Source organism: Caloenas nicobarica, chromosome 19 (genome assembly GCF_036013445.1).
Source record: "Caloenas nicobarica isolate bCalNic1 chromosome 19, bCalNic1.hap1, whole genome shotgun sequence".
NCBI classification, from domain to species: domain Eukaryota; kingdom Metazoa; phylum Chordata; class Aves; order Columbiformes; family Columbidae; genus Caloenas; species Caloenas nicobarica.
Window position 1 is genome coordinate 7,215,522 of NC_088263.1, and position 23,697 is coordinate 7,239,218.

At 50.1% G+C, this 23,697-nt stretch overlaps 2 protein-coding genes across 4 annotated transcripts in view; both read left to right on the top strand.

The window, feature by feature from the left end:
* The first annotated feature begins 1,624 nt into the window (after positions 1–1,624).
* On the top strand, positions 1,625–13,801 carry AIF1L (allograft inflammatory factor 1 like). Its single transcript, XM_065648611.1, has 5 exons — positions 1,625–1,719; positions 6,267–6,333; positions 9,238–9,279; positions 10,433–10,595; positions 12,260–13,801. Exons 1-5 carry the CDS (start codon positions 1,642–1,644, stop codon positions 12,345–12,347), a joined length of 438 nt encoding a protein of 145 aa, XP_065504683.1. The 5' UTR covers positions 1,625–1,641; the 3' UTR covers positions 12,348–13,801.
* Positions 13,802–15,766: 1,965 nt separating this feature from the next.
* NUP214 (nucleoporin 214) overlaps positions 15,767–23,697 on the top strand; it is a 41,375-nt gene continuing 33,444 nt past the window's right edge. For all 3 annotated transcript variants that reach the window (XM_065648332.1, XM_065648334.1, XM_065648333.1), the window contains exons 1-10: positions 15,767–15,856; positions 17,363–17,558; positions 18,252–18,403; positions 18,663–18,867; positions 19,342–19,412; positions 19,741–19,804; positions 20,153–20,256; positions 20,819–20,925; positions 21,549–21,615; positions 22,217–22,340. In XM_065648332.1, the coding sequence (XP_065504404.1) occupies positions 15,815–15,856; positions 17,363–17,558; positions 18,252–18,403; positions 18,663–18,867; positions 19,342–19,412; positions 19,741–19,804; positions 20,153–20,256; positions 20,819–20,925; positions 21,549–21,615; positions 22,217–22,340 (1,132 nt within the window). In that variant the 5' untranslated portion in view covers positions 15,767–15,814. The remainder of the gene's footprint in view (positions 15,857–17,362; positions 17,559–18,251; positions 18,404–18,662; positions 18,868–19,341; positions 19,413–19,740; positions 19,805–20,152; positions 20,257–20,818; positions 20,926–21,548; positions 21,616–22,216; positions 22,341–23,697) is intronic.

A 23,697-nucleotide genomic window follows, 5' to 3' on the forward strand; every position in this document is an offset into this window, starting at 1 on the left:
ACCCACACACCCTCCCAGACACAGAACAGCTGGACACAGCCAGCTCCTGCCAGTGTCATTCCCGCGGGGTGGCAGAGGTCGGCGGCTATATTGCCTTTAAAGGAAAGGCATGTGCGTTCCCTCCCTGCTCCCTGGGCTGGGCTGTGCAGCCATGCAGGCAGCAGAACCAGGTCCTTGTTCAGCCCCGCCACGCTGGCTGTGCCGTGACTCCAGGTAGCAGTGAAATCACTCCCATAAGACCAGAAGCGAGTCCCCAGGCTGGAGCCCGGTTCACTTGTTAACCTGTTTTACATGTATTCTTCTGCTCACAGTGCTGGAAATCAGGTTTGATAAAGCCTTGTGTAACGTTCTATGTAAAACTTCTGCCATAGACATTGGACCCCCTCAGCGCCATCTCCAGTGGGTTCGGTGGTCTGGAAGTGACACAGGATTCTCCTACCATGAACAAACCATCTCCCTCCTAATTCTGCACAAAATCTGCCCCAGGAGTGGGGTGCCAGAGCTGCAGTGCTGCAGGAGTGTAATGGCAGGGTGTCCCCTCTCGCTACCCAAGAACAGCTCTGCAAAAGCAAAACCATGCGAGAGCACAGCATGCTTCAGCTTGGCCGAGAGGCAGGGAGCCACAGCCACTTACCATCTCCCTGGCTAGACAATTCTACAGCTCTAATCAACACATCAATTTGCTGCTCTTACAGAAATGTCAAGCCTCTGCCTTGTGCCTGCTGCTGAAGATGTGGTTCCTCCTCCCTCCTGCTCTCCCTGGAACTCTGTTCTTTTAGCTGGTGACACCTGCCTAGAGCTGTATCCATTAAAAATTCTTAATATAATACATAGCCGCCCATCCGCCTGCGCGCACAGCAGCAGGAGGGGCACACGCTATACCTGCACTTGCTGCTTTCTCAAAGAGCAAGTCGCTGCACCCAGGGTTGAAATGCAGCTGGCTCTGGGGCGGTGTGGGGCACCTGTCTGACAATTCTACTAAAAAAACCTCACCTTAGTACAGGTCTTTAAAATATAAGGTGTCTAGCTGAGATTGTGGAGGAATGAGGGAGCTGAGTGCCACGACCCACATTAGATCCTGGCCAGGACACGCATCAGCTTTGGTCGCGTCTGCCCTGCGGTGGATGCCTTGTCCTGCTGCTCATGCTCCAGCGCTCACCCAGCGCCGACTTGCAAGCGCTTGTGCTTTATCACACGCCGGAGCTGCTCCCAGACAGCAGCTTGCAAACCTGCCACCGGAACCAGTGCTCGGTGCCCGAGGAGGGTGCACCTGCACCGGGGTGGCTCCGGAGGGGATCCGGGGGGGTGTTCGGGGGCCGCAGCCGCTGTGCACGGCGCCAGAGGGAGCCTGTCCCTTCCCTTCCCATCCCGCCGGGGGCTCGGCCGCTGCTTCCCCCGCCTCGCTCCGGACCTCGCAGATCTCCAGCAAGACCCGACCGAGCGGCTGCACCCCACGGGTACCCGGTTTACATCCCCCGGGAGGAGCAGCCCGGAGCGGTGCGGGGGCCGTCAGCCGCCGGTTCTCGGCAGGGAAGGGGTTAAGGGGGGGGGGGGGGGGGGCGGAGGTCCCGCACCACCCGCCCCGCCCGGCCCTGCCCACCGCTATTTAAAGGGGCGGCGGGCGCGGGGCGGCTCCGGGAGATGGCGGTTCCGCGCCGGCCGAGCGGCGGGGGGCTGCGGCGGGCCCCGCAGGACGGGCGGCTGGAGGAGATCAACAAGGTGGGGCCGGGACCACCCCCCCCGCGACCAGAGCCGAGCCGGGGCAGCCCCGCGGGGACCGGGCGGAGAGCTCCGAGGGGCGGGATGCGGATGCGGATGGGGGCGGCCGCGCCGGGGCTGAGCCGGTGCCCGGCGGGATGGGAGTTCTGGCGGTGCCGGGCGGGGGAGAGCAGGGAGAAGGCAAGGGGAGCTGCCCCCTCCTCAGGCTGTGCCCCGCGGGAGGGAAATCCGGCTGGAGGAGGCGGGGGTTTGCTCTCCAGCCCCTCCGCCCGGGGTGTTGCCCTCGCAGGCGTCTCTTCCCCCTCCTGCGACCACAGCCCGGGCAGATCCGGGGGCCGTGGGTGCTCAGGCTCCCGCTGCCACGGAAGTCCCCTTGGGAACGTGCTCCAGCAAGAACAGGAGTTATTGTTCTTTCCGCCACTATATCGAGCACTTCAATCTCTTCTCCTAGGAGTGAGGAGCGCCAGCTGCTCAGAAGAGCTGACTCAAGCCTTTCTAGTTTTTGATTGCGGTGGGTCAATGGGGAGCCCAGGATGGTTGGGTGTCCCACAAGCCTTGGGCAGGGGGAACGGCAGCTCCTAGATTAGTACAAAGTACGCTGGGCTGCGTGCCCTTCATGCCAGGGTCAGGCAAGGTCCTTCCCTGGAGCTTTGGGTTTGCCCTGTCCCTTGCTTGGCATGGCCTGTGGGGGCAGCTCCGTTGGCATCCCTCCCAGCCGAGAGCTGTTCTGAAGGTGAAAAGAAGTTTTTAACCTTGAAACCATCAACGATGGGATTTCTAGGGTCATTTCTAGGTGGGCTTGGTGATCACTTGCTGATATAGCCAGTGTCCCCTTGGTGTTACATGTGGAGAAATCAAAGAGCTGCGTGAGATGAGAGCCTGGAGGAGATGGTGGGCTTGCCTTGCCCTCACAGCAACTGGGCCATGAAAAGTGCCAATATGTTCCTTCAGGCAGGGCTGAGATGGTGGAGGTGGAGTTTATGTAGGTCACTGGGAAGGGAATTAGATTATTAGAAACCAGGAGGTGCTGCAGTAGAATAAGAGCAGTTGGCTAAAAAGGAGCCTCTGAAACGTGCCATGGGCAGGCAGCACGACCTGTGCCAAAGAGGCGCGTCGGTGGGTCTCAACAGGTCCCATATGGCCAAGGTGGAGCTGACCCTCGAGTTGGGGAGGAAGGGAGTGTGTTGTACCTATTGCTGCAGTTTCTGCTGCTGCAGAGCTGTCCCCAGCATCACTCGGGCACAGGGTGGATACGTGATCCTTCAGCTGGCAGGAGCCGTAGGACTGAGCCTGGGAAGCTGCTGCTGATGTGCCGCTGCTGTGCCCTAGGGCTGGAGGTTCTTCTTCCTCCCATACTCCTGTCCTTCCCTTAAGCAGCCATCACTTCTGGCAGACTTTTTGTCTGGGTGAGCTTTGGGTCACAAAAATGAAACAAGCTACGTAACTTCCCACTGACAGAGGTGAGAGCTGCTTGTTCATGTCCTTGCTGCCCTGTGTGTTGGCTCAGTGCTAGGAGAGGGGATTTGAGCAGCTAGAAATTGCTGCAGTGGTTCTGGGCAGCAAATCCTGTGCTGCTGTTCTTTGCTCACTCTGCCAGCTCCGCACGGCAGCACTGGGGGAGTTTGCAGCGAGTGTGCAGTGAAGCAACTCACACCTCCCCGACACAGAGCTGACAGGTAAACCTGGGCTGATACTGTGGCTAGGGCCAGGGAGGGGGTTTCCCAAGCCCTGAAGAGCCCCAGGCATAAAGTGCTCCTAATAAAACCTATCATCAGGCCAAATTCCTATCAGGCTTAGTTTCATTGTCTCATCCTAACACTTTGTTCCCTCCCAGCCCTGTTTTCCTGGCTGGTTTCTACCCCAGAGCTCTCACTGGGATAAGGGTCTTTGGCAGGCAGCATCCTAAATGCACATGTGCTGCTGAAGGACTAGTATTGAATTCTGTCTTTTCCAGCCTGGAACACTCCTCTGGGATCCCTTCTTGGCCGTTCCCCTCTTCCTGGGAAATGGCAATCACATTGTTCAGCCTCATGCATCAAGGTGGCAAGTCTAATCCAGCACAGATTAGTTTCAACCTAGTTTTGCCCTCTAATGCGCTGGGCTGCGGGGATAGAATTCAGCCTGCCAGAGAGCAGGTACCTGCTTTCGCATCCAGGGTAGGCACGAGCATCCCTCAGCCCCTTCCCAGCCCCAGCATGTGGGGTGGTTGGTGTCAAGCACTTAAACAGCCCAGTGAGAGTTTGGCTTCCTGGTTGGAGATGCCTTTTTGGAGAGGGAAGAAGGATCTGGCTTTACGCAGGTGGTCTTGCAGGTAGCTGGGACTTATGTGGCTGAATTTATTGGCTTAGAAAAGTCTCTCTGCCCCAGAAAGGCTGTTCAGGGCAAGAGTGGGGGAGAGGCTGGAGCTTATTAAGCAGTTCTTATTAATAGAACGTGGCTCTTAAAATGGAAGATTTAGCAAAGGGCTTGAGGAGGAACTTCAGCCACTCGACTGAGTCTGAGTCACTGGCCCTGGGGACTGAATTCCTGTGTGCTATTGTGAGTGTTTGCCTTATCGCAGTGGTAGCCCAGCTTGCATACAATGTAGACGGTGGAATGCCTTTGAAATATGCTGCCCTTTTGCTTCCTTCGGTCTGGAGCAGAGCTGTGACACTGGTGGGCTGCCCAGTTCCCCTCCAGTTGAAATGCAAGAGGACTGGGTGCCAGGTGTGTGCACAGTGTCGCCCATCCTGCTCTCGCACCATGCTGCCAGGGGCTCTTGGACCCTTGGCATGTGTCCCTCAGCCATCCTGTGCAGATGTAGTATTCTATTCTCTTCAGTCCTCACCATTTCTGTGCTGTTTCTAGCTCCCAAAGCAGTACTGCACTCTGCTCTCGCATCCCCTGTTCTGCTGGTAGGTGCAAACTGTCTGCTGCTCCTGTAGGAATGAAGCTGTGACCTGATGGCCAGGAGATGCTCTGGCCCTGTTTTTCTTCTCAGGGATGTTTGGCAAGTTCCTTCTACAGGGGCTGTTCAGTGGTGATGGCAGTAGGTAACATGACTCTCTGGTGACTTCTGCTGTTGGCTGAGCCCAGGTCTCAAAGCTGAATTGGGCCCTTTGTGTTGGGCTGGCAAATGATACCCCTGGGTAGAAATAACTGAGATAAATGGAGTTGGTAAAGGAGAGTGAAAGAAGGAACTGGGAACATTGCTTTTCACCACAGTTCTCAATTTTAGTTGGTGTCCATGGTGATAAGGGAAGTCTGTGTCACACTGGTTTAGGGGACATGGTCCCTGGTGTCCCATCTGGAGTCTGTGAGATGGGAGGAGGGGATGGCAGTCACTTCTATCCTAGCCGCCTTCCTACAAAACCTTAGTTTAGCTGCACATAAAGGACTTGCCGAAGCGGTGGTTACCTGACAGTGAAGGTTTGAGGCATTTGCACATTTGGGTTCGCGATGGCTGTGGGGACCTCCTGCAGTCCTGATGCCCCAGTGTCTGCAGATGAGGCTTCTTTTGGGTGAGGGGGGGCTGTCTCATTTATCACAAATTATGCTGCCCCAGTACTACCAGTGTCAGAGACCCTAGTATCTTGGGGACCCACTCCTGCCTTCCTTGTGAGGAACAGATGCCCAGAGTGGGGAACAACCTCAGCCCTCCATCCGCTCTAACCCCTGGAGAGGTTTTCTCCAGGCCAGGCAGTGCACAGACCGTGCAGATGTTAATGATTTCTGCGCTGAAGAATGCGGTGGTGTTGCTGAACACAGACCGAGCCATGACGCTGTGCTGGGCTCGCTGGAGCTGGGCGGTGTGCGAGGGCAGAGACGGGAGCAGGACCCGGCTGCTCGCAGCTGCAGGGGGAGTTGCTGGCAGGGCAGAGCAGCAGAGCTGGCTGTGTGAGTCCTGCTCTGTTTGCTCCAGTACCTGAAGGTTTTTGAGGTGTGAGTCCTGCTCTGTTCGCTCCGGTACCTGAAGGTTTTTGAGGTGGAGCCAGGGACAAGTGACCAGACCTGACACAGGATTTTCCTCTCCAGCCTGAGCAGGGTGGGGGGGAGAAATGAATAGGCACTTTGAGAGTGGGTGGCTGTTCCTTTCCCCAAAATACCTGTCCTCTCTTGGGTGCATGGTGTTCTGCAGACTTTGACTGTTCCATTTGCTAGCCCTCAAAGTTATCCAGGAGTTTGAAAACTCTGAGATCAGAGTGCTTTTTGCAAACAATAGGAGCCCTTGCTGGGAATAGGTGCCTGATCCATGTGCTGTGCGTGCTGAAGCAGAGATATGGGGAGCTGAAACCTTGGGTGCAAGAAAAGGGGGTTTCATGCAGTTATTCCAAAGGCACCTGGGGTCCAGTCCTCCCTCAAGCTGTTGGTGGGAAATTGAGACACCAGATGCATTCCCCTTGCACTGCAATGTTAATGACAAGGTGTGGAGGGATTCAACCCATTTTCAAGCCTCCTGCCGCTGTTGCTCAGATGTGGCTCTCTGGGAATTGTGTAGATCTTCTGGGTAATGCTGCATTCATACATGCCTTCTAGAGTGTTTTCCTTTAACTTTTTTTCTGTTTTAGGAATTTCTCTGTGACCCAAAGTTCAGTGATGAAGAAGATCTGGAGGAGAAGTTGGCAGTGTTCAAAGGTGAGAACCAGAGGGTTTCTGTGTCCTTTCACAGAACAGATTATTTTCCTCAGCACTTGGATATTACCAGCCTGAGCTTCTCTGCCAAATACAAGTGAGTGAGCTGGGACAGACAGATGGATGGATCCCTCCCCACTGCTTGTGGGACTCAGTGAAACTCCCTGGAGAGGTGGTTTTCCCACACGAATCTTTGTGCTTCATGAGGCAGGGACATGTCACCCTGCAGCCATCCTGCCTGGCAGCTGCTGGTACTGCAGAACCTGCTGCGTGGACAAAGCCCCGGGGAGCAGCAGGAGGATGGTTTCTGACTAGATACCCAGACAAGGTAGCTGGTGTAATGCATGAGGCAGTAGCTGGACTAATTTTTTTTTTTTTCAGTGAGTAGGAGGACCTCTTCCCACAGAGCAGAGGTCTCAGCTGCTTCCTGGAGGAGTTGGGGCCTTTCTCACCCCAAAAATTTCTTTGGTTTGATCTGATCCTTTCTGAGCCCCTTGATACCAGAAGCAACACCAGTAGCGTGTCTCTAGTCCTGGCCAAAGCCCAAGGAGGGTGGGTTGGCAGATTTGGGGCTTAAGTTTGGGCTGTTTGCTGGGATGGGGGATAGCAAAAGAGCTTAAAAGCCTGGAGTCCTCTGGAGCTTGTCCCCAAAGTGGTTACAGGACAAGATTTGGCAGGGCTGTTCCGGGTGCCTCCACGTTCATTCCAAGCAGTGGCTGAAGGCAGTTGAGAAAACATGCCTTCTGCGTCACACTGCCCTCGAGGTTTGTCCTCAGCCTGGCTCTAACCAAATACAGCCTGACCTTGCTTTCATTTCAGGCGTTGTCTGCTATTTCCCTTTGAGTTTTGGCTTTGCAATCCAGCACGGCTGGGGTTTTGTGATCCCTTACCCTGCCGGGCACAGAGGAGCCTCCTATGCTCCCTGTCCTTTTTCTGTTGCCTTTTGTATGGCTGTGGCTTTTGGCTGCAGCCCCACATTATTTTTTCCCATCACAATTGGGGCTCTTCAAACATTGCAACTGTAGGTCACAGGCTCAGAATTCCTTGTAACGAGAGCCTTTGGCATCTCCTCATGAGTTTGCCTCCGTGGCCTGTCCCGCTCTCCAACGCCTCCTCCAACAATCGGCTCATTGTGTGATGATGATGGGGGGAGCGTTTCTTCTCTGTTGTCCTTCCCGCTGCCCTCCCCAGCCGGGGAGCCCCTGTGCGGTGTTTGTGTAAATGCATTTGTGTGGGGAGGGATCGCATAGTTTTGCCCCACTGAATCCCCGCAGCTGGGATGGGAGGGAAAGATGAATGCACGAGCTGAGGCGTAGAGCATGATGATGTAAAGCTGCTTCTATTCTCAGCGCTTTTGACAAAGTGTCAGCTGAGAAGAAAAGAAAACATGTGCTGGGCAGGGACACAGCAGAGTGGGGTTTGTGTCCCCGAAGGCATGCTGGAGTGCCTGACCCCCACCCAGGGAGGGAGCGGCTCATTTGCACAAGGTCATTTTGGCAGGGTGGAGTGTGGGGAGAGACAGTTCCACATCAAGCATCGCTTTGGCCCCTAAGCACATGTGAGAGCCCCGTTTTCATCCAGGATTGGTTGCTTAACGCTCGAAGGGAGATGTTTATTTCTGCCCAAAGCACAAACAGCTTTGGTTTGCACGTGGTATTGCTGTAGGTCTGTCCTGTTCAGCTCACAACAGCAGCAACCCACCAGGTGAAGACATGCCAAGCCATTCCTCTGCCCATCGGTCCAGCTAACCCAGGACTTTCCTTCAGAAACACAGCTCCTGGGAAGGCTATGATGTGTGAAATATCCCCTCTTCCCTTAAATTAACCTGCCACTTCTCTGTTCACACTCATCTGCTTGCTGGTGTCCCTGGAGCAGAGGCAAAAGGGCTTTTTCCCTTTGGGGAAAGGGGCAGCCTGGGAGCTCTCACTTCATTTGAGTCCCCCGAGGCTGTTGTGGGGAGCGCAAACTGCAGGGCAAGCGGAGATTTCTGCAGCTCAGCGTGGATGGATGGTGGCAGCAGGCATCTCGCTCTTATCATTTAGCAGAACTGAGATGATGGGGGGCCCCCTGCGGCGCTGGGAGCTCTGTGGTCTGTAAGACAGACAAATCCTTGCCTGAAGAGCTTAAAGTCTAAATGGGGAACAGCTAGCAAGGGGGGTCAGGGGGGTAGAAAGCACCAGGTGTGCCACTTCAAAGGTCAGAAGCAGCACAGGACTGAAATCCTGATTTTTCTGACTCAAATCAGTGCTCTGTCTGTTATGGCATGCCAGCTTTCATCTTGCAAAGCTAACCAGATCTTGAGCAGGCTCTGCCTTTCTCTGGGGATGCTGGAATTGCCCGATTCAGCAGTGTTTGACAGCAGGCTGGAAGAGCGAACAGCCTGCTCTGGCGTAACTGTTCCTGGACATGTTCTTGTCTTTGACCTCTTGATGTGGTCCTTGAGCATCTCTGCTGGCAGGTGCTGCTCTGGCAGCAGTAGAGTCTGTCCCTGGCTATTGCAGGCAACCACGCCATTTAATCCCCCTCCTAATCCGATCAAGCTTCATTTTGGGAGTGCTCAGTGTTTTGTTTTCCTTGCTACTCCTCCTGGGAGGCTGTTCCAGAGCTTTGTTTTTCTGGCTGGAAACCTCTTAACGTTATTCATGGCTAGCTGATACCTTGTTCTCATGCCAGTGTTTTCCTTCAGCTTAAATGAAAAGCAGCCACAATTAAAGAGCACTTAACTCTAGAGCCTTGGAATTGAGATAAGGGTGCTAAAACCAGGTCTTGTGATGGTCTTCCTCTTTGAACTGTATACCAATCTTATCCCCTCATCTTTTATTTCATTGTTCTAAGCAGGCAGTGCTTCAAAGCCCTGTGTACCCCCTGCTCCAGCATCCTGCTAACTTGCTTCTGTGTCTCTTCCAGAGAAGTACATGGAGTTTGACCTGAACAACCAAGGGGAGATTGGTGAGTGACTCAGGGGTGCTGGGCTGGAAGAGCAACAGCCTGCTGAGGTGGTATCTGCTGCTGTATCTGCTGCTTCCCTCTGTGCCGGCGTTGCTGAGGAAGAAAATCTGTGGGCTGCTCCTGTGTCCAGCCTTGTTGGCTCTTGATTCCCAGCCAGGGGCTTCCTTGGCTCTCCAGCCCCTGCCTCTCAGCTTAGGCTTTCCTCACCTGCTTCAAGATCTAAGCTCTTTTTTTGTTGTCTTCCTCAGTCTCTGTTTAGCTCCTTCACTTCTTTCTGCTCTAAATGCCTTTTTTTGGTTGTTTTTTCTTCTACCTTTTACTCCACTGAGGCTGCCTTCTCCATCCTCAGCATTCCCAGAAGCTGCGGGGCTTGGGCGGTCCTGGGTTTTGCCTGGCTTGAGGCAGAAGCTGAATGAAACCATGAGCACTTCTAGTGCAGAGAAGCTCTTTGCTTTGCTGGGAGGGGAGCAGAGGGAAGCAGGGGACTTAGGTGTGAGTCTGGCTCAGCTGAGCAGCCCTGGTTTGGGCCCAGAAAGCACCAACTACATAAAAATCCAGCCTTCTGCAGGCCTGGAACACACACTGAAGTGTAATCACTTGCATGCTGTGCCGTTGCAGGAGGCTGCAGCCTCGTTCCCCTCCTCCACCAGTTCCCCAGCTGAAGTAAAGCCCGCGGGGAGCTGGAGGAAGCCTGACTCAGGGCTGCGCTGCCTTTCCGGGAGGGAAGGGGCCGCAGGTTGCAAAGCAATGGAAGGAAATGGCCTGTGGTGATGGGCAGGGGCACCCACTCCCCACAGCTTCTTTGTCTCCGACTTTAAGCCCCGTGTTGCTTCCCTCCTCCCCATCCTTGTGATTCTTGGCACCATGCTCTGAGCTGGAGAGCAGTGTCACCACGCGTCTCTGGAGCACTTGGCGACTTGTCCCTTTTCTGTGTGCATGGTGCTTTTATTTTGAGCTGCACGAATGGGAAGGGATGCTCTGTACTGGGCTATACTGGAAAGCCTCTCTCGGCTTCAGCAACAGCTTTACTGCGTTCAGCCCCAAAGTCTGCAGGTGAGGTGGTTTGAGGTGGGAACTCATGCCTATGTCCCTTGGGTCGATCTGTGCTCTGTGTGGCCACTTCACGGCAGCACTGCTTGCCTTGCTCTTGCAGATTTGATGTCTGTCAAAAGGATGATGGAGAAGATGGGGGCTCCAAAGACCCACCTCGAACTGAAGAAGATGATCTCTGAGGTGACTGGAGGGGTTAGTGAGACCATCTCATACCAGGACTTCGTCAACGTGATGCTTGGGAAACGCTCTGCTGTGCTGAAACTGTGAGTGTCCCTGGGAGGGAGCCGGGGGACACGCAGGACCTGAACTGGCATGTTGGGGAGCAGAACCTGTTCTGCCTGGTAGACGTGGAGCTGTGCGTGCTTGGTGTTTGTGGAGGGGAGACGAGGACCCTTGTGAAGGGGAATTTGCAAAGAGACACGAGAGGGTGTATAACCCTGTGTCTGGGCTGAGCAGGGTGTGTTAGCGCAGCCTTCCTCCCACGTGCTCTGCGCAGGGCGATTCTTCGGTGCGATTCTTCCCCTTTCCTGAGGGCGTGCAGGCTCTCAGCACTGCAGGACTTCTTCCTTTCTCTTCCCTGTGGCTTTGGGGACATTGGCTCCCCCTGTGAATGGCGGCAGGGCCTGACTGGCAAATGATGGTCCTGCCAACACCAGCAGTTTTGGCTCTTGTTTCCCACAGTATGCTCCCTCCCTGCCTGATTTTGGAGAGATGGGGCAGTAGATGGAGACAGGATGCATAATTGAAACAGCTGGCTTGTGCTGGGAGAGGTTTTCTGTAGTACAGGCTGCCAGCACCAGCCTCCCAATGGCTCCTCTGCCCCCTCAGCAGGGCTCTGAAAGTCCTGCTGTAACAAATGGCTTCCCAACACTTGCTTGGCTTCATCCCCACCCCATTAAGCCTGACTTTTCCTTTCACAGCTGCAGAGGCTGGCCCTGCTTTTGCGTCTGTAACCACCATGAATAGGAGCTGCTCCTCTCTGTCCCCCCTTTCCCCTTTTTGGAGGCAGCTTGAGCAGCACAGCCAGCTTTCAGGGCAGGTTGGGGGGAAGGATCCTGCGCCCACCTCTCATGTGGTCCCTCCAAGCTGGTACATGTTTGGCGATGAGTGTTATCTCTCCCCACTGAGTGCCATGTGTCTGCACGTTGCGATGCTCACCTTCTGAGCACACACGCTTCTCACATCCCTGCTCCTCTGTTCTTTCTCCATGGAAGCAGGCTGAGCCTGCAGCCTGTCCCACATCTTCCATCCTTCCTCCCAACTGCAGCAGTTTTCACAGACGGGTCCCTTCTCCTGCTAACAGACACCCCATTGTCCGTTGGACTCTTTAGAGCAGAAGCAGAAATGTAAAACTCGCCCCAAGAGCAGTGCAGTCCTTTGATCCAGCGGGGCAGCTGGCATTCCCAGCGTAGCTGCTGTCCTCAGGGAGTAAGACAGTGCTGGTGGTTGCAAAATGCTTGAGATTCTTCCAGCCCGTGCCTTACTTCTTATCTCTGCCTTTTTTCCTGGCTGTAACTGCTGTCGCTTGCTTGGTGTTGGCTTTTGAATGTTCTGCTGTGTGGTGATGTACAAGGTGGGTCAGGGAAGAGTATTTGCTTTTAGACGTCTGGAGCACTTGGCATGCATTGTGTGCCTGGGGGATTTTGGAAGTGGCTGTCTAAATAAAACGGTGTAATCCTCAGGGTTCTGAGAGGGAAAACCAGCAGAGGCTTTGGGAACTCACTCCTGGAAGCTGCTGGAAAAGCCAAGCTGCCTGCCGGGCTGGCAGCACTGCCCTCTGATAGCTTTGTCCCCTCTGTTAATTATCGGCTGCCCTTTGCATAGGAGGCTGATAAAATAATTCAGCAGATAAAATAATCCCACTCCCAATTACGGGTAAAGATGCACCTGCTTTTTTTTCAGTGGTATTGTTTGTTGTGTTTTGCAGGGTCATGATGTTTGAAGGAAAAGCCAACGAAAGCAACCCAAAACCTTCTGGTCCGCCTCCAGAGCGGGACATAGCCAGCCTCCCTTGAAGAGGACAGGCTGAAATATCGGCACTGTTTGCTTTGCTGGTCTGTAACAGAGGTTACCTCTGCTTTGTTACTTTTCACTGTGGACAGTCCTAGTTTTCAACTAACCTGCCTTAGAGGAACAGCAAGGGAAGCTGGAGACCCCCAGCTCATGTCTTTCTGCTGCATCCTGTAGCCAACTTGATTTGTTAGACAGCAGCTGTAGCGCCAAGTGTAATGTCAGATCAAAAAAAAAAATCCTGTGATCTTACTCTTTCCTCTGCCCTTCCTGCCTTTCTCAGACAAGGAGCCGCTTTCCTCCCAGCCTATGGATTCAGAGCTGTGCTTGTCACGACAGGTGCTGTGCTGCCAGATATCGAGCATTTCTCTAGTAAAGCCCCTGAGAGCAGCTTCATGGGTGCAAAGAAAGAAAGAAAGTGCCTCCTCTGCTCCATCCTGCGCTTCCTGGCTTTGGACTAGTTCTGCCCCTCCTGACCCCACCAAAACATGTCAGGCTCCCACCTCCATGATTTAGTCGTGTGCTGGGTGGATGCGGGAAGGTGCGTGGACACCAGAGATCTGCCTGCGGAGTGTTTCAGATGGAGGTGGGGACAGTGTCTGTCTGTCCCCTCTGTGGGTCTGTCCTGCAGCCAGATCTCGGTGGGTCCAACACCAGCCGCTGCACATGAGGGTGGTTAAAGCTCCTCGAGGGACACCCTTCCTGATAAATCTGTGCTTGGATCTGATCAGGAGCGTGACCTCTGAACGTGCGGTTGTCTGTCCTGTCCGTTGGTGTAGAAACAAGCCTGCTGTGATGTTTGCAGCCCTGCAGGAAAGCCCAGGGTGAAATCAAACCTTCGGGTGAAGGAAGCTGCATGATCAAACTTGGAAGGACCTTTGAAGGTCCCTTCCAACCCAAATTATTTTATTCTAAACTGTGAGCCCAGTCAGACTGGGATCTGTCCTCATGCAGCTGCTCTGTCCCTCTGAGTTCTGCAGACACCCCATTTGTGTTTCAGCTTGGTCCCCTGTGACTCTCGGGGACATTTCCCTCATGGATAAGCCCTCGAGTCTGCAAAATAAGAATGGTTGTAAGTGTGGAGTGTGAGCTGGGATCCAGATGTAGCTGAGACTGTGGTATCCACATGTGGGTTACTGCGGTGATTCTCACTCTATACACTTTCTGGAATCCAGATGTTTGCTCTTTGCCCTTTCCCTACTCTTTTCTTAAATGATCTTGGCAGCTTTTAACTTTTTTTTTTAAATCATGGTTTAATAAATAATTTTTATAAAGGAAATACAGATGATTAACTCTACTAGGCTGATTGTTCCTGCCAAAGGCTGCAGTTTTAAATAAAAAAAAAAACATTCTTACTACTGTTTGCATGAAAACCAAAATTGTAATGGAGAGAAAAAATTAAGAGCAAAAGCAGCACCAGTCTACTTCAAAGACTGAAAATAAATCTTCTGAAGCTCCACCGTGTGTCAGTGTATTTAGTTTAGCTCCTCTGAAGCTTGGTCCATATGATTGGTTGCAGATTAAGCGAGCTGGCTTCCAAGTCTGTTAATATAAACCTTTAAATAGATCCTAGAGATAGGTATGGGCTGTCTTGATCTGATCTTTATCTGTAATAACTGACTGAATGCCATGGAGTTTGGGTTATGAAAAGCAGAGGCCGCCTCCTGAAAGCTGGTAGTTTGGTTTTGTGTTTTCGGTTCTTTGGGGGTTTTGTCTTACTGAAAGAAAGAAGGTGGTGGTGCTTGTTTTAAGGAATAATTTGTTTATCAAGAGCAGACTCTTGTAATGCTTCTCTTGAAAGTGTTGGGTTTTGGGTGGTGGTGTTGTTTTTGTGGTGTGGGTTTTTTTGAGTTTTTTTTTTTGTTTTCTTCACCCTGTCTGCACATGAAGCAATTGCAGACCAGGCTTCCTGGGGGAATGGCTGGGTGCACTTATTCCATGTGTTCCTCAAAAGGAAAGAATTGCCCTTAGATCAGAGCCCTGCATCTGCTTTCTGCTGCCTGGCAGCCTCTGGGAATGCACCTGCTTTTCCAGGCTGTGTTAAAGCCATTGTTCAGTTAGAAAATAAAGGGAGCACATTACGCGAGGGGAAATTTGGATGTGGGTTGCCACACACAGTTTAGGTCACTGCCCAAAGCCATCACGGCTTTTGTCTCTGTGGAAACCCTTGTCCTTCTGGTCCTGGAAAAAGAGAAGCACAAACTGCTAGAGCTGAAAACCGCCTTTCTCAGCATGTCCTTATGCCCAGAGGGCTAAGTGCTAAGGTGATGCACCCCCTGTGCTGGCACTGAGTGGGGGCTGAACTCCCTGAAATTGAGGCAGGAGGGAGCAAAGAAAGAAATCCTGCTGTGAGTGGGAAAACGCCTGCTCCTGCTCACGTTTCCAGCTCAGCTGCACATAACCAGAGGTGTATGGAACTGTGTGCTCCTGCTGCAGCCTAGGCTGATGGAGCAGGATGTACTTAGAGCTGCAGAGACAGTGGATTTCTGCTGTGGAGAAAGTGCGGCAGCCCCTTACCAAGGGCTGACAGACAGTGTGGGGCAGCCGTTTACCAGCCCCACCACGGCACGGCCGGGAAAGTCCGTGAGTAAAGAAATTTCTAAAACCAGAGTTTTCAGATTTCTGTTTCCAGACAAAGGTTATATTCATGCAGACCATACATATTCATTACATTTCCAGGAAATCCTTTGCATATCTGTCACGTTTCTTGGACCCATTTAGCATAGGTAAATGTCCACAGCACATGTGCAATGATCAGGTGATCTTTCGAGGGTTGCAGGAGGAAGCAAGCAGTCTTCTTCACGTTGTCCTTGGACTGAACTCGAGTCCTGGGCATTCGCAGTTCCTTTGTTACCCGACTTGCTGCCGCACACAGTCTGAACCGGTTCCTGCCCTGGTTTTGTCCCTTTATCCCCTCAGAGCAAGCACCTTGTCCTTCAGCTGTCTCCTGCTTCTCCTAACAAACACCATTCCTGTGGCCTAACACCTAATAAACACCTCAAGTCTATCAAACTTATTTTTATTACCTTATTTCTATCCCTAACTCTGGATGTCAGGCATCAGCCAGGCCCTGTTTATTTCTATCCCTAACTCTGGATGTCAGACATCAGCCAGGCCCTGTCCCCAGGGGGTCTGTCCCCTCAGGGCCCCCGAGTGCGGCCACCGCCACCGGGGCAGGCCCTGCCTCAGAACATAACGAACCGAGGGGTTATTAAACACACCCGCTTGCCAAGCAGGCTCCTCCGCCGCCAGAACTGGCGTTTATCCCCCGTTCTCCAGCCCCGGGGGGACCCGGCGCCGCTTCAGCTGCGACACAACGGTGCCCGCTGGAGGACTCAGGCCGCCGCGGAGCATCGAGAGCTACAGGCTAGAGCGGCCCCGCCGGAAGCGGAAGTGAGCGCAGTGGCGGGCGCGCGGGGGTTTCCCGGCCGTGTCGCAGGGCGGCGGGGACCGCGGGGCTGGTGGTGCCGCCATGGGGGACGATATGGACGTGATCCCCGAGCGGGAGATGAAGGTGAGGGGCGGGGGGAGAGCAGGGGGACGGTGAGGAGGCAGCCCGCGGTGGTGGGGGGGTGGCAGGCGGCTTGGCTCGGGTTGGTTTAGGCCGGGAGGAGGTGACAGGCCGTAGCGAGGCGGAGGTCGTCTCGGGCCGTGCGGGGAACGGGACCTGGGGAGGGCTTGGCCTGGGCCGTGAGGGGTGGTGAGCTGTGGGAGAGACTTGACTTGGGCCGTGGGGCTGGCAGGCCGGTGGCGGAGGCATTTCCAGGGATCCTTGCAGGGGTTGTGAAGCACCTGAGGACTTTTCACCAGAGTCCGGTACCAGCCTGTGGAGTGGAAGAGAGAGAGGCTGGTGTGGCCTGTGGTGAGGGGGGGCTTGGTAACACCCGGGGAGGGAGAGGCACAGTGTCCCAGTTGGAGGAACTTTTATTTAGGGAGAGGAGTGATGTGTTTCCCAGACCTGTCAGCATGTCTTGTGCTGGGAATCTCCTGCTTTTGGGCACAGCATGTGTGATTGTCAGCTGTGGGACAGTGTAAAGGGGAGTCTTGCTGTGTACTGCCAGCCAAGCCCATCCCTGTGTCTCCAAAGTTTTACTGTGGGGCTTTATAAATGAGGACACAGGGGTCAGATTCCTACAGCCCAGGTGGATCTTCATGCAGCTGCTTTCTGCTCAGGCATCTTCAAAAACAAGAGACCAGCTGTTTGTTTGCAGAAGGTTCTGAGTTCCCACAGCCTTCTCAGGTTGCAGGAATGTACTTACTCAGTGCTTTGGCAGTAACTTGGAAATAAAACTCAGGTGCTTGATTTGAGTTACTGGCGTTCAATCCAGTGCTCCGTTCAACAATTGGCACCTTGGGAAGAGACTCATTCCTAAGGGAAACCTCAGGTTTTCCGTGGTGGTAGTGCAACTGCTGTTTCTTAATTCAGTTTGTGGTTTTGGAGTTTTTATCTCTTGCTCTGCTTCTCTCTTCCTTCTTTTACAAAAGGACAATGTAAATTATGAGAGAAATGAATGCAAAAAGCCCGAGTCTGTTTATGTAAAGTAATTGCTGGGGGTGGGTGGAAGGAATAATTGTATCTGTTCTCTGTGTCATTAATTACAGAAGCAAACAAAGATGCATCTAAGCAGATATGTGCTTTGTAGCTTTAAGGCAACAGGGTTTTTTCAGTCACGTTGTATCTCTGCTTTGTTCCCTTCTCTTTCTTTTCTCTACCCACTGGCTGGGTTTGGTGTGTTTATGGGAGGGTTAGATGGCCTGGACAGATTCAGCTCCTACAAGTTTTGTGAAAATAGGCTGATGAATAGAAGAAGGATTGAGCCCATGGAAAAATTGATGTGTGACCTCAGTGTTTAGACGAGATAGAAAACGTGATGGGATGGCCAGTGGGTGTGGACTCTGCCTTGGCAGGTGTTTTGCATTTCTTGTGGAGAAACTTTGCAACTTACTGTCTAGAGAAACTGAAGTAAACCATCCTCTCCATGAGCATGTGTCCAGCTGCTTCCCAACTCTCTCACAACAGGATTTTCAGTTCAGAGCGCTGAAGAAGGTCCGCATCTTCGATGCTCCTGATGATCTTCCCAAAGAGCGCTCCAGCCTCCTTGCAGTGTCTAACAAATACGGGCTGGTCTTTGCTGGTGGAGGAACCAGTCTGCAAATCTTTCACACCAAAAATCTTCTTATGCAGAACCAGCTGGGAGAAGATCCCAATAAAATCGGTAAGGGATGTCTCATGGTCTTTCCAGAGACAGCTTTATATGGGCTTTTCTGGTCTGATAGTTGTTGGGAACACATCACCGGGGTGCTGCTGTTCAGGCGTCATTCAGGTTTGGTCGCCTATATTCAGTGCCACACAGCGAGCTTGTCTTTCCTTACCCGAGGTCGTGGCCCTTTCCTCACAGCCACGTGCTGTCTGGGGAGCCAGTGTTCGAACCTGTGCATGTGTCAGGGATGTGTGTGAGTGGAGGGACAGAGATCTTGCACCGAATTATCCATTCTGACTAAACGACTGTCCTGCAAGAGAGAAAACAATCACCATTCCACCACCTAAGTGCAAAATACACCAAAGTGCAAAATGGTTTTCATTCTCCTGTTGTCCTTAGTAACTGTACCATGTGAAGGATACAGGTGCACACATAAGTAAAACCAAACATCTGTCCACTTAGTTTTCCTCCAGGTTACTGAAGAAGGGAAGTTCAATTTTCTTAGGAATTTGGCAACTCTTGAGACTGTATTGATAAAGACAAAGGGAGTTGCTTTCACTCAGTTTTTCTACGTTAGCTTTGAGAGCTGCTGTTAATAGGACCGGTGATTTTTGCATAAACTTGTTCTAATGGTATTATTTTACAAGAACAGTTATTGCTATTTAAATGAATCTCATTCATTCTATCTTCCCTTTTTTGTGTTTTAAGTGGAGAATGTTCAGAGTACCTTAGTTCCCATGAAGTTTCCTGTGCAGCACCTGGCTCTGAGCTGTGATAATCTCACACTGTCTGTCTGTATGATGTCCAGTGAGATTGGTTCCTTCATTGGCTTTTTTGATGTCCGCACATTCTTAAATCAGGTAAAACATGTGCAAAGTGGGTTTGCTTTTTTTTTTTTTTCAGAATATAGCAGGAGGAGAGACATAGCTTGGGTGGGACTTTCTGTCTCTGTGTGGGGAGTGACTTGTAAAGGTATTGTTCAGTAAACTCAAAATCTGCTTCTTATATTTATCAGTTGTTATTGTATAGGAGGGTCAAAACCGCTTTGAAGTATGACTTTGGGAGAACTTGGTTTTGTGCTCAGCTTTGACTGTCTCAAGTATTTGTCTTTTCTAAAAGGCAAAACAGCAGAAACGTGCATTTGCATATCACAAACTGGCCAAGGACGCGGGAAATGCAGCGATGGTCAACGACCTGAAGTGGAACCCTGCCAGCCCTGCCATGGTGGCAATTTGTCTGTCCGATGGCAGTATCTCCGTCCTGCAGGTCACGGACTCTGTGAAAGTGTACGCCACACTGCCGTCCTCTATCGCTGTTACATCTGGTGAGTGGCAGCCCCGAATAGCGTAGGGAAGAGTAGAAGTGGATTGATAGCTCTAAAAAGACAGGCTGTTTGTCTCAAGAGGAGGTTTCTTTTTAAGTACTTCCTTTTTGAGAATTTTTTTACTCTCTAAGACTTGGAAAAATGTCTTGCAATGTATCTGCTCTTTCCCGGTTGATTGGGGGAGCTGCATCTTGTGAATTAATAAAATGTGTTCACCTGTGGTTTGTGCTGCCTCAGGCTTGACTGTCATTTCCAGGGAAGCATGCAAATAAGAGTTGTCATTAGTTGGTTTTTGATCTATGCAGTCTTGCTTTCTCTGTGACTGAGTGAACCCCTGCTTGTTTAATTCAGATTCATGCTATTTTGCAGGGGGAAAAATTGTGGTTTTAAATTGTTAGTCCTGCTTTTGTGGGGCCTTGTAACTCTCCAGTTCCTTAGTGCTAACAAAATTATCTTTTTTTTTTTTTTGCTTAGTTTGTTGGAGCCCGAAGGGAAAACAACTGGCTGTAGGGAGGCAAAATGGCACTGTGGTGCAATATCTGCCTGTAAGTGTTGTTGCTAGTAAAGTTTTATGTCTGCTCACTAGTTTGCTTTATTTTCTTTGCATCGCAAGCTACAGAATTTAGTCAGGTGGCACGTGGTGTGAGCCATGTGAAGCTGCCTACTCCCTCTGGTAAATATTAAAGGGTTTTAGACCAATGCTGGGTTTAAGCTTTGCACCTGCCACTTAAATGTTATGATTTCAGAGTGGCGTGTGATGAGTGTTAGAGTGGGTGAGTTGCTCTAGACCAGTTCTTTGGGCTTTCTGCAAACCTTGCAACTGACTTTGTTTGGTGCCTTTTTCTTTGAATTTAAGGGTGGTTTTATTTGCAGAATCTACAGGAGAAGAAAGTAATCCCTTGTCCTCCCTTTTATGACTCGGACAATCCTGTTAAAGGTACATATTTTTATTTCTTCTTTTAAAATACTATTACTCATTCCTCCTCATGTTGTTTTTTGTTACAGCTGTACTAGTGTCCTGTGCTAGTTACATAATTGCAGTGTGGGGGTTTTTTTTCATTCATTTCATTTCGATATGCTAAAACATCATCCATGTTTGGAAACACTGGTGTTGTGTTTTGCCTGTGATATCATCAAGCAAATCAAATAGATTCTTTTGGTTAGTGTTTGAAATTTCTGGGATCACAGAGTTTTTGTCTCTAGTAAGATCATTCTGCAGACGGATCATTAAAAGGAAATATCCTGAAGTGTTCCTGGCTGAGGTATTTGTTTCCTTCTCTTTCAGTTTTGGACGTCCTGTGGATTGGCACATATGTTTTTACTATCGTGTATGCAGCAGCTGATGGGACGCTGGAAACGGCTCCAGAAGTGGTCGTAGCCATATTGCCTGTAAGTGCCAGCAAATCACAATGACAGAAGAGTTTGTTGCTTGTTTTTAACTTGTTTATTACAATGACAAGTTGCTTTTATTTTTCACATTGGCATCATGTAGGATTTGAGTTTGGTATTGCTGTGAATCGTGGTTTTGGGGTTTGGGGGGACTGAGTGGAGGTAGTATCCACTTGAAAGCCAATCAGTAACCTGTTCTCTGCCAAGATCAAATTGGGAACACTTGAGAAGAAAACCTTGCCTGATGTAGAGTCCTGATACATATTTTTGTTTAGGTTAGGGAGATTTTTAGGCCTGATGATATGCTCTTATTTAGTATCAGGTTATTAATTGCTGAGGGTGTTGTGAGATCTAAACTCCCTGGTAAACTCTTATTGTCCCTTTATCTTTTGGAGGAGAGTTTGGGTTTGTTTACTTTGTTCTTTATTTTTCAAGTGGTCTCATGATGCCGGTTCTCTCTTGAAGTATGTGGCAATTATTGGTGTACCCTGATACAGTCATATTTATGGGAGATTACTTGATTTCTGCATTGGAAGGTAAATTACCAATGTTGGTCTTACAGAAAAAGGAAGAGAAGCGACCAGAGAAGTTTGTGAATTTCATGGAGCCTTGCTATGGGAGCTGCACAGAGAGACAGCATCATTACTTCCTCAACTATGTTGAGGAATGGTGAGTGGCAGGAATCACGTCACAGCCTTTGCCTTGTTCTGTGTGTCCGAGTGGTCAGTGCTTCTCAGTGTGTTGCGTTCCTCCCTTTTGTAAACTATATCTGACTTGAATATGAGATAAATGGAGTTGTTATTTAGAAAGCGCTTTGTGGAAATACAGCTAACTTCTTCTGCAAGCTTTATCTCTGTGCCAACATACTGATCTGTCTTGTGAGAATACTTATTATTCTTTAAAATCTGTCATAACAATTTCCCTTGAGATTGTAAGTCATAGGTTGGGTAAAGCATAAACTTTTTTCTCTCTTAATTGTGTATCTGTGTGAAGAAGCTGCTTCTAACTTTTCTACTACCTGACTCGAACCATAATTATTCATGATGATACAGTGGCTGTCAAATCACTGGTTGGCAAACAGTTTCAGCCCCTGGTGACTAGTTTTAAAGAAAAAAAAGTTCTACAGTGGTGTAGCGAATCGTATTTCCCTCATCTTGTGAGGAAAAGTCAGTTTCATATTATAAATTGTATTCCTAGTTACAAATTTGTATAGATGATAAAGAATTGTGGAGCTGGGGACCTTGCCTTGGATCCTCATGTTGGTTTTAACCCACTTGTGTCCGTGCTTACAGGGATCTAGTTCTGGCAGCTTCGGCAGCTTCCACAGAGGTCAGCATTCTTGCCAGGCAGGGGGATCAGGTAATGTTTTTGTTCCTGTTGCATTTGTCCATATGTACCTTCCATTTCTAGAAAATTCAAGCAAGTATAACCTGTGTAAGACCTGAAATACAAAGAGATGGTATATTTAAAAAAAAACCAACAAAACAACAAACAAAAAAACCCACAACAGCCCAAGGACAAAAAAAGCCCCTTTCTTTATACATCTGAGTTGTACAGAAACTTAATTCATAGATGAACAAGAGATCTGAGTGACACAAAAGGATAAACTGAAACACAGTGTGTTGTGGACCAAGCACCAGAAGTCTATTTTTTCATTATTCACTTGGTAGTCTCAAAATTTGGTCCAACTCACTATAATAAAGTGATTCATGTGAGGTCATTAATTGAAGTTAAACATTAAAACTGTCTGACCTCACTGAACTCTGACATGCAATGATGTGTGAGAAATCACACACAAATCTATGAAGAGCCCTGATGTTATTTGTTAATCTGACAAATTTAAGTAGATGCTCTCCAGCTTTTTGTGCAGTCTTATCTTTCAATTGTAGTAGTCTAGAGTTCTTGAGGAAGGCTGACTGCATGAAAACAGAAGTCAAAATAATAGTCTTACTTTTTGCAGAACTGGGAATCGTGGGTTTTGGAGGACTCCAGCAGAGCAGAACTTCCTGTGACAGACAAGAGCGATGACACTCTGCCTGTTGGCGTTGTTGTAGATTACACCAGTAACATGCCCATCCCGATCAGTAAGTCCTGTTAGTCTTTCTTGTGGAATAGTCTAATAATAGCAATATATGAGAGATTTTTGAGGGGCAGCCTGGTTCTCGGGGTTCTAGGGGATTGCTCTGAAAGGGAGACTGACAGAGAATCCATCCTGCCTTCCCATACCAAGCCCACAGCACATGTGGGCTTACTTCTGTGTAAGGCTTCAAATAGCAAAGTGTTAAATAAAATACAGTTATTCCTCAAAGTTTTTGGCAGCCTGGGATACTGCACTAGCAGACATGGCAAACAAAGCACCTGAGTTATGTCTGTGTTTCACAGAGCTGGGATAATAGCGAGTTTAAAGGAGTCATATTCTAACACCAGGGATTTTGGACAGCCTGGGAGGTTTTCTTTATTATTGTAGCTTATGTCGTTTTGCGGAACTGTTTTGTATGAAGTACATTTGTGCTGATCTAAAGGAAAAGTGGGTTAGTTTCAAAGCCAGAAAAAAACAGAGATCATGGAGGTGAATGCGTAGGTTTTAATTCTGCATTAAAGCACGAGGCCTGTGCTGACTGAACCCTGCTGTGCTCTACATCTCCCCAGTTCCATTATTGCTGTACCTTCTGTGCTGCCTGAAGGCTCTTCAAAGCACCTTGTCAGAGGCTGAAGCTACATCTGAGCTATTGTATTGTACCTTAGTGAATTCCGAAAACTCTCCCTTGAAACCCAGAGACAGACTGAAATAGAGATGCCTTCAGGCAGAGTGGAAGGTACTGCAGTCAAGAGTTCCTGAAGAGCACAGGAGGGTGCCGATTAACTGAGAACTTTACCTGGATGAAAACCTACAGAAGGGAATTGAGGTCAACCTTTGTACCTAAATGAAAAATGGAATTTGAAGCATTTTCTCTCTTAATCTGTACAGTTATTGGATTAAGAAATCTGTCAGGGCAGCTTTTTTTAAGACCAAGTTGTGCTGCCTTAAGAGTTTTTAGAAAGGTTTTTGGAGAAGCCTTTTGCACATTCTCTGTGCTCTCACAGACTGCGATCAGCTTGATTTTGGCTGCACATTAATTGGCTTTGCAGTTCACAGCAAGTTTGGATTTCAAAGAAACCTCATTTGTCCTGGAGCTTGTTCCCATTCGGAACCTGCCCTTCCCTGGCATGGTTGTCTTGAAGAAACACGGCCATCCACTGCACTGCACAACAAACAAAGCACCGTGATCATAGCAGATTTTTCCTGCATCCTAGACTTGCTGGCTTTTTTTTGTTTGGTTAATTAAGCACAGTTAAACCATTATAGAAATTTTTGTATAAACGTAGGAAGTGGTTTTGGGGCCTTTAACTGTGCTAAGAATATTTGAAATTAAGCGGACTCTAGGCCCAATGCTGCAGCTG